Source organism: Phacochoerus africanus, unplaced genomic scaffold (genome assembly GCF_016906955.1).
Source record: "Phacochoerus africanus isolate WHEZ1 unplaced genomic scaffold, ROS_Pafr_v1 Scaffold_103, whole genome shotgun sequence".
Lineage (NCBI taxonomy): Eukaryota > Metazoa > Chordata > Mammalia > Artiodactyla > Suidae > Phacochoerus > Phacochoerus africanus.
In genome coordinates, this window is record NW_025927297.1 from 15,649 (window position 1) to 29,167 (window position 13,519).

The following is a 13,519-nucleotide window of genomic DNA, read 5'->3' on the forward strand; positions in this document are numbered from 1 at the left end:
CATAGAATATTGGGTAGATTTCCCTGTGCTATATGACAGGTCACTGTTGGCCAGTCATTTCATAACCACAGTGTGCATATGACACTCCAAAACCCCCCAGGCCATCCCTCCCCACCACCTGTTCCCTTTGGTAACCATTTTGTTTTCCAAGTCTGTGACGTATGTTTTAAAAATGAGTTTCTTATATATTTTTTCCTTGCAAAGTCTTTTTTTCAAATGTTTATTATTCATATATTTAGTAGCATTGATTTTTGTTTCTATGTAGGAGGAATAATGCCTTTCCCAGTTGGAAGAACTATGGATACTTAATTCTTTTGTGAACATTGATGTTATTACCACTATTTTCTTTTTATCAACAGGGGTACAGTAGGTACCCCTTACAGCTTAAATTTTAGCTTACATATTGTTATTACTCTAAGCAAAACTTTTTGAAGAGAGATTATTCATCTCAAGGAAATTTTTTAATTTTTGGTATCTATTTCAAATGTGCCTTCCAGAGAAATTATGTCAATTTTATTGTCATTATCAGTGTATGAGTGTGGCCTATTCCTTACAGCCTTATCCAAGATAAATTATCATTTTAAAACCTTTGAAATCTGTCAGTACAAAATAGTACCTGAAGGCAATCTTATTTCCATTTTTTTATTACTAATGAGGGTTTTACTTTTCATATGATTATTGGCTATTAGGGTTTCTTCTTTGTCAGTAGTCTTAAATATTTTGCTCATTTTAAAGTTGGAATACCATAAATCAATTATATGCTAATTAAAAAATAAAATTATAAAAATAAAAAGTAAAATTGGTATACCATACATTTATCTTTATCTGTTTGGAAGAACTGATTTCTTACTAAAAATGTTAATCATCTGTCTAATATTTTATAACTTATTTTACTTTTATTTTTATAGTGTCTATATCTCCATGTAAGATATCTATATGTATACCTTTATTTACTAGCTTTATATTTCTGTCCATACTTGTGTATAATATGAACTTAATATTTTAGATACTGTCAATTATTATTTTCTCCCTGATTTGTATTATATTCACTATTACGTGAATATGCTCAGAATGAATTTCCCATCTTAATGTTTTAAGTGTTCTAATGTTTTAATTTTCTATGTTAATGTGAATAATCCTTTACTTTCTCTTGGTTTATTTTCTGATTTTAAAATTTTAATATCCCTCTGAAACTTCCTTGAGCTTATGCTGGGAGGCAACGATCTACATTTTGCAAGGCTTACGTGTTGTGCCAACACCATTGGTTAAATAGTTCACCATGTCCATATTGATGTGATATGATTCTTCAGGAGTCTCTTGAGGTCACTCTAAGTTTATTCTAGCCCTCTCATTTCCATTCTTTACATTCAAGTTTTTGTAGCTGTTTGAAAGCAGAAATAGGATAAGCTACTGCTGAATATCATCAAATTTTCTATTGTTCTTAGAATAAAAATCAAAGTTGTTATCATGGATACAAGATTCTATCCTATTAGGACTATTACTCCAGTCTGATCTCAGGCATTCAATATCTCATTCAACTAGTCTTTTAGGCTCAGGGTCTTTGCACATGGCATTTCCAAATTCTGGACCATATTTAACTTTCAGTAATAACTCCATATTTATCAGAATCTAAATGGCATGAAGCACAACTGCAATGACTTGCATTGTACTCATACCCCTCTGTACTCTTCCTTCAAATTAATTGTCAGAGTTGTATCTACATATATAGTTATTTAATGTCCAGGCCTACCATTAGGCTATGTAACCGAAAAAGTCAGAATTAGTGTTTTACCTTAGAACTTGACATAGTACCTGGAGCATGGTAGAGATTCACTAGGAATAGCAGTTAAACTTAGTAAGTATATTAGCTGAAGGATAAATCTCTGTATGAATTTTTCAAAACATCTTCATGGCTACTAGTTAAGATTTATTCTTAAAACCAGATTTAAATAAAAGTTTTTATCTGTTTATTTAAACATTAATTTTTGATAAATCCTTTGGTTATTATTTTCTTTTTGGTCTATAGGTGTCACCAGATAAAGCCAATGTATGAAACAAATTACTCTTCGGTGTCTGAATTTTTATTCCTGGGACTTTCTCCCTCCAGACCAGTACAGGATTTCCTCCTCGCCTTTTCTACAGTGTGTTATGGAACAATTGTTCTAGGGAACCTCCTTGTTGTGTTTGCAGTGATCTTTGACCCTCATCTACATTCCCCCATGTACTTCCTTTTAGCCAACCTCTCCTTTATTGATTTGTGTCTCTCTACCTTAACAGTTCCTAAGATGATTTCTGATCTGTGCTCTGGGTGCAAAACCATATCCTTTCAGGGGTGTGTCTTCCAGATATTTGTCCTTCACATCCTGGGTGGATCTGAGATGGTGCTGCTTACTGCCATGGCCCTAGACCGATATGTGGCCATATGTAAGCCCCTGCATTACCTGACCATCATGAGCCCCCAGATGTGCCTTTTGCTTCTGTGTGGCGCTTGGGCTATTGGCCTCCTTCACGCAGTGGTCCAGGTAGCTTTTGTGGTCCATCTGCCATTTTGTGGTCCTAATGAAATAGATAGCTTTTACTGTGATCTTCCTCAATTTATCAAACTTGCCTGCATAGACACCTACAGAATGGAATTCATGGTTACTGCCAACAGTGGGTTCATTTCTATGGGCACCTTCTTCTTACTGATTGTCTCCTATGTTTTCATCCTGGTGACGGTATGGAAACGCTCCTCAGGCGGTTTGTGCAAGGCTCTCTCTCCTCTGTCGGCTCACATCAGTGTGGTGATTTTGTTCTTTGGGCCATGCATCTTTGTTTACATGTGGCCATTTCCCACGGTGCCGGTGGAGAAGTTCCTTGCCATTTTGGACTTTATGATTACGCCCCTCCTGAATCCTGCCATTTACACATTGAGAAACAAGGACATGAAGATGGCAGTGAGGAGACTGAGTAGTCAGCTCCTGAGCTGGCAGAAGATCTCCTAAATAACTCATGAGAATGCAAGTGGGTACATTCTGTAAGTAGTACTATAAAAATTAAAATATGATACCATCTTGAGACAATTTGTCTTTTCTTCAGCAGCTCAAAAAGCTTAGTTCATTTTAAGTTAATCACCAAATATGTTATTATGTATTTGATTATCTACAAGCTATTTTATAGTTTTAAGATTTTAAAATATAGAAAATAGAAAATACACTTTGTGTGACTTACATTTTAAATATTCCACAGAACGTCTTGAGTTTTTTAATGAACTCCATGCCACAGTGAGGTATTTGTGTATCTACTCGTTGTTGATATTTTCTTCTGTAATTGGTTGAAAAAGTCTCAACTAAAAAATAATGTTGGGTTCTGCTGTAAGTATTTTTGGCCTAGAAATGCAGGATTATTTTCTATATTGATTCTGGTTTGTTGTTACTTCTGTTTCTTTCCTACTTTGTTACTTATGTAAATAGATATACTCAGTTACGTGAATATAATTTTTGAAGAATATTTAACTTCATTATTGGATTATATATATTCTAATATTCACATATGCCAAAACAAAATGGACAAACAGTTAAACAATTATTTATGTTTGAGATCATTTTAAGATCTTGAGGGTAAGAAGGCAAAATTATGTCTTTATTCTTTCAACATTACTTTTAACTATTCTCTTTAAATATGTACTGATTGTAAAAAAGAATGAATTAAGATTTAATAGACATTTATCCGAAGAAAATACAGATGGCCAACAAGCACATGAAAAAAATGCTCAACATCATTGATTATTAGATAAATGCAAATCAAAACTAATGTGGTACCACCTCACAGAATAGCCATCATTAACAAGTCAAAAATAACCAATGCTGGAGAGGGTGTGAAGAAAAGGGAACCCTCACTGTTGGTGGGAATGTAAATTGATACAACCACTATGGAAAACAGTATAGAAGTACCTCAGAAAACTGAATATAGAATTACCATATGTCCCAGCAATCCCACTATTTGGCATATATCTGGACAAAACTTTCATTGAAAAAGATACACGCGCCCCTGTGTTCGTAGCAGCACTATTCACAATAGCCAAGACAGGGAAACAACCTAAATGTCCATCAACAGATGAAATGGATTAAGAAGATGTGGTATATATACATGATGGAATACTACTCAGCCATAAGAAAGAATAAAATAATGTCTTTTGCAGCAACATGTATAACTAGAGACTCTTACACTAAATGAAGTAAGTCAGAAAGAGAAAGACAAATACCGTATAATATCACTTATATCTGGAATCTAATAGACAACACAAATAAACTTTTCCACAGAAAAGTAATTCATGGACTTGGACAACAGACTTGTTGTTGCCAAGGGTGGGGGGAAGGGAGAGGGATAGATTGGGAGTATGGGGTTGATAGATGGAAACTAATGCATTTGGATAAGCAGTGTGATCCTGCTATATAGCACAGGGAACTATTTACCTAGTTACTTGTGATAGAACTTTGTGGAGGATAATGTGAGAAAAAGAATGTATGTATATTAAAAAAAGAATTAATATTCATCAAAGATTAGAAATAGGCTGAGATTGGAAAATGATTGTAAGGAAACACATATGCAGTGATGTTCAACCATGGTTACCATATAGCACCGAACACCACTCTGTGTTCAAACATTGTGCTTTAGACTTGCAAGCCTGGGATGAACCACTATGCAAAGCAAAGCAGTGCTTTTTGGAAAGATTTACTTGTTGAAATTATATTTTTATATTGAGATAGAATTTAGACAATATATTTCACATGCTATTCCTCATTTTATAATTGTACAGAATAAAATATCTTCCATTGTGTCTCCCTTTTCATTTTTGAAAAAAAAAATAATTCTTTATCTTCTAGTTTTAAGGTTCAGTACTGCTTCTGAAGCTAAATCTTAAATTTTTTAGGCAAAAATCCTCCATTTTGAAAATGTTATGAGATTTTTTTTATGAGGCCACCTGGAGAATCATTTAACTTTCATTAAAAAGCTATTTCTCTTGAAATCTGGACCTACACTGACACTGCTTTCAACCATAAAGCAGAGACAATCATATGACAGTAGTCCATCATAAATGAAATGTCATTAAACCTACAATCCAAGAAACTTAAGGACACCTGACTCAGAAATTCAAAATTTATGAATGGAAAAACATTGAAACTGAAAAGTAAGAGGTAAAAAATGGAAAGTAAAATTTTAATGGTGAGCATATTGTTCTATACAGAGAAGCAGAAATATCACGTTGTACATACAAGATTTATTTAATGTTATAAACCAATGTTACCTCAATAGAATAAGAATTAAGAGCCACCTTAAACTCAGATCAAAATTTGATCAAAACAAAATCATTTTAGAAAAGAAGAATAAAGTACTAGGTACCCAAAGGAGCATTGACATGGTCATAATTACAGTGAATGATTCAGGGGATAAAGATGAAAGAACCAAGAAAATAAAACCTAATTAAATAGAGAGCTAATGCATTTTCAGAGAATATTATATAGAACTATGCAGATGATATTGAATATGTGTATACTCTGAAAATGTGGCAGCACAGTGTAATTAATCTTACAAACTTTTATTAATGTGTCTAAAATAAAAGGCCATAATCATCTTGGAAAAACTGATCATACATGGTTAATTCGAGACACATCCTAGTAAAATTACTATATATTTAAAACAGAATATCTTCTGAGATGCCTATCAAAGTAACATAAGTAACTTAAATAGGGGAGAAAACCAGGTTGGTATGTGACTTCTTGACAGTGGTATAGAAAAAAAGACAATGATTGAATGACATTTCCAAAAGATTCAAGGAAATGTGAGATAAAAAAATTAATGTAAAGCCAATCTGTCTTTTAAGTATGTAGAATAAAAGAAAAACATTTTTAAGTATAAAAGCTTTTGTTGAAAATGGTAAACATAAGTACTTCCTGAGGAGTTATCTAGGGGATCAGCTTCATCCAGTCCAGTCAAGAGCTATTTGGCGATTTTTCCACAATACTGGTGCTTAGGATTTAGTGCATTCTCTTAACAATTTAGGACTTGAAAGTGAGGCTACACATGAAAGGATGATATGTAAGTGTTACATCTCTGTTAAATCAAACATTTTTAAAGGGGGACAGATGGAAAATAATAAGTAGAAAATATGTTGATTTTCCCAGCAGCAAAAAGTAGGAGTAGGAAAATATAATAAAACTGAGAACTCACATAATTTTTTTAAGAGAACTAAGGATATTACAGAAAATAGGTGTTCCAACAAGTTGTCAATGTTATACCAAAACAATGCAAAAGTAAATTTAAAAAAAAGAACAAACAAAAGAGACAGTGTTGTGGAAAAGACCCTAATAATAACACAAAAGAAAGCAAAAGCATAAAAAATTAGAACAGTTCTATTAAAAGGTATTGACAAACCATGTTCAGTCAGTGACAGGTCAAGTGGAAATTATAATGACTGAAAGTAGAAATTTTCAAATAATATAGGTACCTAATTTAGATTTCTGGGTGTATGGATATATATCAGATTTGTGTCTCAGTAATGGAGAATAGACTTTTTCAGGTGTACATGTAAGGGCACATACCAGTTACTGGTTATTTAATATCTAATTCCTTTACCAAAGAGTTTATTTCCTGTAGGCAGGTGACAGTTCTATGCAAGAACCTGACATAGTATCTGGTATATATTGGGTACTTTCAGTAGGTGGTCAGGGAAAGCTTATTGCATAAATGAATTAAAAAATTTTTAAGTTTAAAATTTTAAAAAGTGCCTTGTACCAGATAGTAAAATTTTTAAAGTGCACATTTTAAAACTAATTAACATCTTCTTTCAACATTTCTAACATACTAAATTTTAGTTTTTTTTTCTTTTATATAAACACAGATCAATAAATAGAGAAAACTCTGTGGTATGTGAATTGTATTCTGGGTCCTTTATAACTTCTGGCTAATGCAACACTTCCTATCTGTCTTTTCTATTTTTAAAAACATTTTCATCACCCAAAAGAAACTTTGTAACTGTTAGCAGTCAATCTCAAATTACCTCTTCTCCTATCTTATGGTAACCACTAATTAACCACTAATCCATTTTCTGTCTCTATGAATTTTACTGTTTTAAACATTTCATATAATGGAATCTTAAATTAAGCAGCCTTTTGTGTGTCTGGCTTCTTTCACTTAGCATAATATTTTCAAGGTTCATCCATAGTGTCGTGTGTATTGTCCCGAGACATGTTTCTACATATTTTCTTAGCTTCTTTGCTGAAAACTCCATCTTGTCCTGCTTTACTTTGCCCCATCTTCTTGCTTAAAAAACAGTCACAGTGATGGTAAATGACTTAGGCTTAAGAACAAAGACCTAAGGCATAAGTTATTCATAGGGTCAGCTGAATGAGGACATAATGCATTGATCTAGGCTTGACTGACTTGTACAGATTGGCACACTGTTTGCACAAGCATGATATGTCCTCTAAAGAATAAGACAAAGAGGAACCTCATGGCCAAGTGGTCTATGAGAGGTCGTTGGCAGAATATGCATTAGTAAAGAGAACCAAGGCAGGCCAGGTTGCCACAAATAGACATGCCATTTGCAGAAGCACAGTGAGGATTCTCTGAAATGCTATGCATAGATAGCTAACTCAAATGCTAATGACTGTTAAATGCCTAAAGGTCAGAGTAAAAGCTTAACCATCTACCAGCTATGTGACTTTAAAATAACAAAAGAACTTATAAAATAATTTAAAAAACCCTATATCCTCCACCTATAGCCCCCTCCTCACTTGACATAATCCTAAAGAGCACAATAAAAGCAGTGTGGTTTCTTGAGGCAGTGCTCTTGGTCCCTGAGACCTTGAGTCCCCCAGTTCCCCCCCTTTACTTCAGATAAATGTCTCTGTATTTTGTTTTAAGTTAACTTTTTCCCTTAAGTTTCACAGCACCTGTTCTTCAGCCCCATCTTGCTGAGCTGGTCTCCGCAAGTGGCACCCAACGTGGGGCAGCAGGCACGAAGAACGAAGGATCGCAAGGTTTTATCAGAATTTCTTCTCTTTTTATGGTGGAATAATATTCCAGTATGGATATATTGCATTTGTTCATCCATTCATAGTTGATGACTGGATTCAGAAATGGAGTGGTAAATGCATCAAAAATAGCAAGATATTTATCCAGGTGTGATGTGGGAGAAGGCCATGTGTAGAAAAACATCAGTGGCCCAACTAGTATCCATGAGGATGTGGGTTCAATCCCTGGCCTCACTCAGTGGGTTAAGGATCCAGCACTGCTGTGAGCTGTGGTGTAGGTCACAGACGCATCTCAGATCAGATCTGGCATTTCTGTGACTATGGCATAGGCTGGTGGCTGCAACTCCGATTCAGCCCTTATCTGGAAGCTCCCATATGCCATGGATGCAGCCCTAAAAAGATTTTTTAAAAAATGGCTACCCTCATGCCCTGCACATCAACTGGGCCTCTTACTCTACGTGTTCTTTCTTCATTCAGAAACTCTATCTACCTGTGGACTCTCATTTTAATAAAAACTGATAGGAGATTCATTATAGCCTTGGTGTTCTCAGATTTTTAAGGATGTGAAGTAGTTTCAATTATCCTTAATGCCTAATCTTGGAAATTCCAGAATACTACTTCCACTAAATTCTATTAATCAAAGGAGTCCTAAAGGCAGTAAAAATTCAAGGACATAGAGAAATACAATCCACCTGTAAAAGAAAAAAATTATGGCCACACCTGTGGAATATGGAAGTTCTTGGGTCAGGGATTAAATCTGAGCTTCAGGTGAGAACTGCATTGCAGCTGTGGCAATGCTAGATCCTTTAACCCACTGTGCCAGGCTGGAAATTGAACCTGTACCTCCACAGCAACCTGAGCTTCTACAGTCGGATTCTTAACCCACTGTGCCATGGCAGGAACTCCAGAATCCACCTTTTTAATACAGGAATGGCAAAGCCACATTGCAAAGAAAAATTCATGCAGAGAGGGGAGAAATTTGTTGTAAAAACTCTTCGGTTGAATTCCATTGCTCTAATTAATGGTTTTGTGGTTTATGTTGCAAAAACAGACCAGATGAGGGAAGGCAGAATAAATAAAGAATTTTATACATATTGCTATGTATAAAATAAATAACCAACAAGGATCTCATGTATAACATAGGGAATTATGAATTATACTCAATATTTTGTAATAACCTGTAAGGGAAAACAGTCTGAAAAAATAGATATGTATGTATGTATGTACAAACAAATCACTTTGCTGTATACTTGAAACAAACATGACATTATAATAAATCATACTTCAATTGAAAGAAAGAAAGAAAGAACGAAAGAAACAGACAAGATGTAAAACAGGGAACATGGACTCTATGGAAGTAGCTTCAAAGAAATGTAGTCATCTTTTTTCAACCTACCACCATTAGATGCAGTTTCTTCTTAATTTCTTGTCTTTTTTTAATTTTTAATTTTTAATTATTTTTATTTTTTCCATTATAGCAGTGTTCTGTCCGTTTTCTACTGTATAGCAAGGTGACTCAGTTACATATACATGTATACATTCTTTTTTCTCACATGATCATGCTCCATCATAAATGACTAGCTATAGTTCCCAGTGCTATACAGCAGGATCTCATTGCTTATCCATTCCAAAGGCAATAGTCTGCATATATTAACCCCAAATTCCCAGTCCCTCCCACTCTCTACCCCTGCCCTTTGGCAACAACAATTCTGTTCTCCATGTCCATGATTTCCTTTTCTGTGGAAATGTTCATTTGTGCTCTATACTAGATTCCAGATATAAGTGATATCATATGGCATTTGTCTTTCTCTTTCTGACTTACTTCACTTAGTATGAGTTTCTAGTTTCATCCATGATGCTGCAAATGGCATTATTTTGTTCTTTTTTATGGCTGAGTAGTATTCCATTGTGTATATATACCACCTCTTCTTAATCCAATCATCTGTCAATGGACATTGGGTTGTTTCCATGTCTTGATGATGGTGAATAGTGCTGTAATTATGGCCAACAAGCACATGAAAAAATGCTCAACATTGCTGATTATAAGAGAAATGCAAATCAAAACCATGAGATACCACCCCACATCAGTCAGAATGGCCATCATTAATAAGTCCACAAATAGCAAGTGCAGGAGAGGGTGTGGAGAAAAGGAACCCTCCTGCACTGCTGGTGGGAATGTAAATTGGTACAGCCACTATGGAGAATAGTACAGAGGTACCTTAGAAATCTACCCATAGAACTTCCATATGACACAGCAGTCCCACTCTTGGGCATATATCCAGGCAAAACTTTCCTTGAAAAAGACCCATGCACCCACATGTTCATTGCGGCTCTATTCACAACAGCCAAGACATGGAAACAACCCATATGTCCATCAACAGAAAATTGGATTAGGAAGAGGTGGTATATATACCCAATGGAATACTACTCAGCTATAAAAAGAATGACTTAATGCCATTTGCAGCAACATGAATGGAACTAGAGACTCTCATAGTGAAATAAGTCAGAAAGACAAATACCATATAATATCACTTACATCTGGAATCTAATATAGAGCACAAATGAACATTTCCACAGAAAAGAAAATTGTGGATTTGGAGAATAGACTTGTGGCTGCCCAGGGTGGGGAAGAGGGAGGGAGTGGGAGGGATTGGGAGCCTGGGGTTAACAGATGCAAACTATTGCTCTTGGAATGGATTTACAATGAGATCCTGCTGTGTAGCATTGAGAACTACATCTAGATACTTACATTGCAACATGACACTGGGAGGAAAAAGTATGTATACATGTATGTGTAACTTGGTCCCCATGCTGTACAGTGGAAAATAAATAAATAAATGAACAGTGCTATAATGAATGTGCAGGTGCATGTGTCTTTTTCAAGTAAAGTTTTGTCTGGCTATATGCCCAAGAGTAGGATTGCTGTGTCATATGGTAGTTCTATGTATAATTTTCTAAGGCACCTTCATACTGTCTCCATAGTGGTTGTACCAGTTTATGTTCCCACCAACAGTGCAGGAGGTTTCCTTTTATCCACATCCTCTCCAGTATTTGTTATTTGTGCACTTATTAATGATGGCCATTCTGGCAGTGTGAGGTGCTATCTCATGGTAGTTTTGATTTGCATTGCTCTAATAATCAGGGATCTTGAGCATTTTTTCATGTGCTTATTGGCCATCAGTATATCTTCTTTGGAGGAATGTCTATTCAGGTCCTTTGCCCATCTTCCAATTGGGTTGTTGGCTTTTTTGGTGTTGAGTTGTACAAGTTGTTTGTATATTTTAGAGATTAAGCCCTTGTCCATTGCATCATTTGAAACTATTTTCTCCCATTCTATAAGTTGTCTTTTTTTTTTTTAAATGGTTTCCTTTGCTCTGCAAAAGCTTGTCAGTTTGATTAGGTCCCATGGGATTATTTTTGCTTTTATTTCTGTTTTTTCGGAGACTGACCTGAGAAAACATTCATAAGGTTGATATTGGAATGTTTTGCCTATGTTCTCTTCTAGGAGGCAATGGTGTCTTGCCTTACATTTAAGTCTTTAAGCCATTTCGAGTTTATTTTTGTGCATGGTGTGAGGGTGTGTTCCAGTTTCATTGATTTACATGGAGCTGTCTAGTTTTCCCAGCAACACCTGTAACTGATTTCTGAATGTTAATCTGATATCCTGATAATTTGCTGAATTTGTTGATCAGTTCAAATAGTTTTTGGGTTGAGTCCTTCGGGTTTTCTATATATAGTATCATGTCATCCTCATAGAGTGACAATTTTATATTCTTCAAATATATTTTCAATCCCCTTTTTTTTTCTTCTCTTTCTGAAATTCCTATTATATGTAGATTGGCCCACTTTGTATTATCCCATAGATCTCTTATATTGCCCTTATGTTTATTCATTTGGTTTTCTGTCTGCTGTCCTGATTGGGTGATGTCCATTATTCTGTCTTTCAAGTCACTAATTCCTCTGCATTATTCATTCTGCTATTTAGTGCCTTTAGCTCAATTTGCATTTCTGCAAATGAATTTTATAATTTTTCTATGTTCCTCCTTATGTTTACTAGTTCCTTTCTAAAGGAATCTGCATTACTGGTCATATCTGCTATTAATTCCTTGATATTCAGCCTTAATTCCTTCAGTATTTTCACTACCTCCTTTTTGAACTCATTGTCTGTCAGACTGCAGAGGTCTGTTTCATCGTTTGCTGCTTCATGCAAATTCTGTTCTTTTCACTGGGACTGGTTCCTGAGCTTCTTGCTTATGGTTTTCTTTTTCTGTGAGTTTAGGGAAGCCAAACTATAGTCTTGGAGGGCTACTTCTATGAAAGAGCTCCCCTTTGTGTTTTGTGGGGGGTCACTATTTATTTTTGATGTGGGAATTTGAATATTTGCTGTCTCTCTCTTTGGTGTGAGCAGGCTGTTATCCCCAGGGTACTGAATGTGTTTCCAGGGTTAGTAGTCATTGCCTGGTTTGGGGGCTCTTAACAGCAGCAAGGACCTGCAGGAAGGTGGTGCAGGCTCCTCCTAGTTGCAGGGCCCTGGGAAGTGGTAATGAGCCTAGGCAGATTTACAAGGTGCCTAGAGCATGTGGCAGTGGCAGCAGCAGGCTGTGTGAGTTCCCAGGGGAATGAGAGCAACAACATGCAGTGTTTGATTGCAGTGCCCTCCTCTGAGGTGACTGGAGCCACAAGTGGTGCCTGTTCAGGGACCCCTAATGGTAGCGGGCCACACCCACCTCTGGAGTCAGTGATGACTGCAGTGGTTTGCCCCAGCCACCTGTAGACCTTGCAAGAAGCATTCTGTCTCACTTAGCCCACACAGGAGGTGCAGTACAGGCTGCTCCTAGTTGCAGGGCCCTGAGAAGTGACAGAGATCAAGGGTGTGGGCCCTGCCCGGAGCATTCAGCAGTGGCAGCAATAGGGCGGGTGTGCTCCCTGGGATTGGCGAGCAACAACAGGTGGTGTTTGGTCACAGTGCCCTCCCCTGTTGTACCCTTGAGGTGACTGGGGCCATAAGTGGTTCCTGTTCACTGACCCCTAGTGGTGGCAGGCCATGCCCATGTCTGGAGCTAGAGATAACTGCTGTGTTTTGCCCCTGCCCACCTGAAGACCATGCATTAAGCACCCCATCTCACTTAGCCCACACAGGGCGTGCTGCATCAGCTTCCCCTAGTTGTAAGGTCTTGGGAAAGGACAGTGGTCAAGTGTCTGAGCTCCGCCCAGAGCGTTCAGCTGTGGTAGCTGCAGGGCAGGTGTGTTCCCAGGAGGGTGAGAGCAATAAAGTGTGGTGCCTGGTTGCAGTGCCCTCTTTTTGTTTTTTTTTTTTTTCTTCCCCACCCCTGAGGTCACTGGGGCTGTAGGCAGAGCCCACTCACAGGCCCCCAGTGGTGGCAGGCTGTGCCTCCCTCTGGCCTCCAAGACCACTACCATGGTCCGTTCCTGCTGCCTGTAGATCACGTAAGAGGCACCACATTGCACTTAGCCCCATGCTGCCCTTAGCCCACACAAGAGGT

At 36.9% G+C, this 13,519-nt stretch overlaps 1 protein-coding gene across 1 annotated transcript; it reads left to right on the top strand.

Moving 5' to 3' along the window:
- Positions 1-2,045: 2,045 nt before the first annotated feature.
- On the top strand, positions 2,046-2,984 carry LOC125119077 (olfactory receptor 4F6-like). The gene has a single exon (XM_047765929.1). It carries the CDS (start codon positions 2,046-2,048, stop codon positions 2,982-2,984), a length of 939 nt encoding a protein of 312 aa, XP_047621885.1.
- The last annotated feature ends 10,535 nt before the right edge of the window (positions 2,985-13,519 follow it).

Excerpts from the sequence above, each read along its gene's own strand:
- LOC125119077 (XM_047765929.1), top strand. The coding sequence starts at position 2,046 with ATGTATGAAACAAATTACTCTTCGGTGTCTGAATTTTTATTCCTGGGA.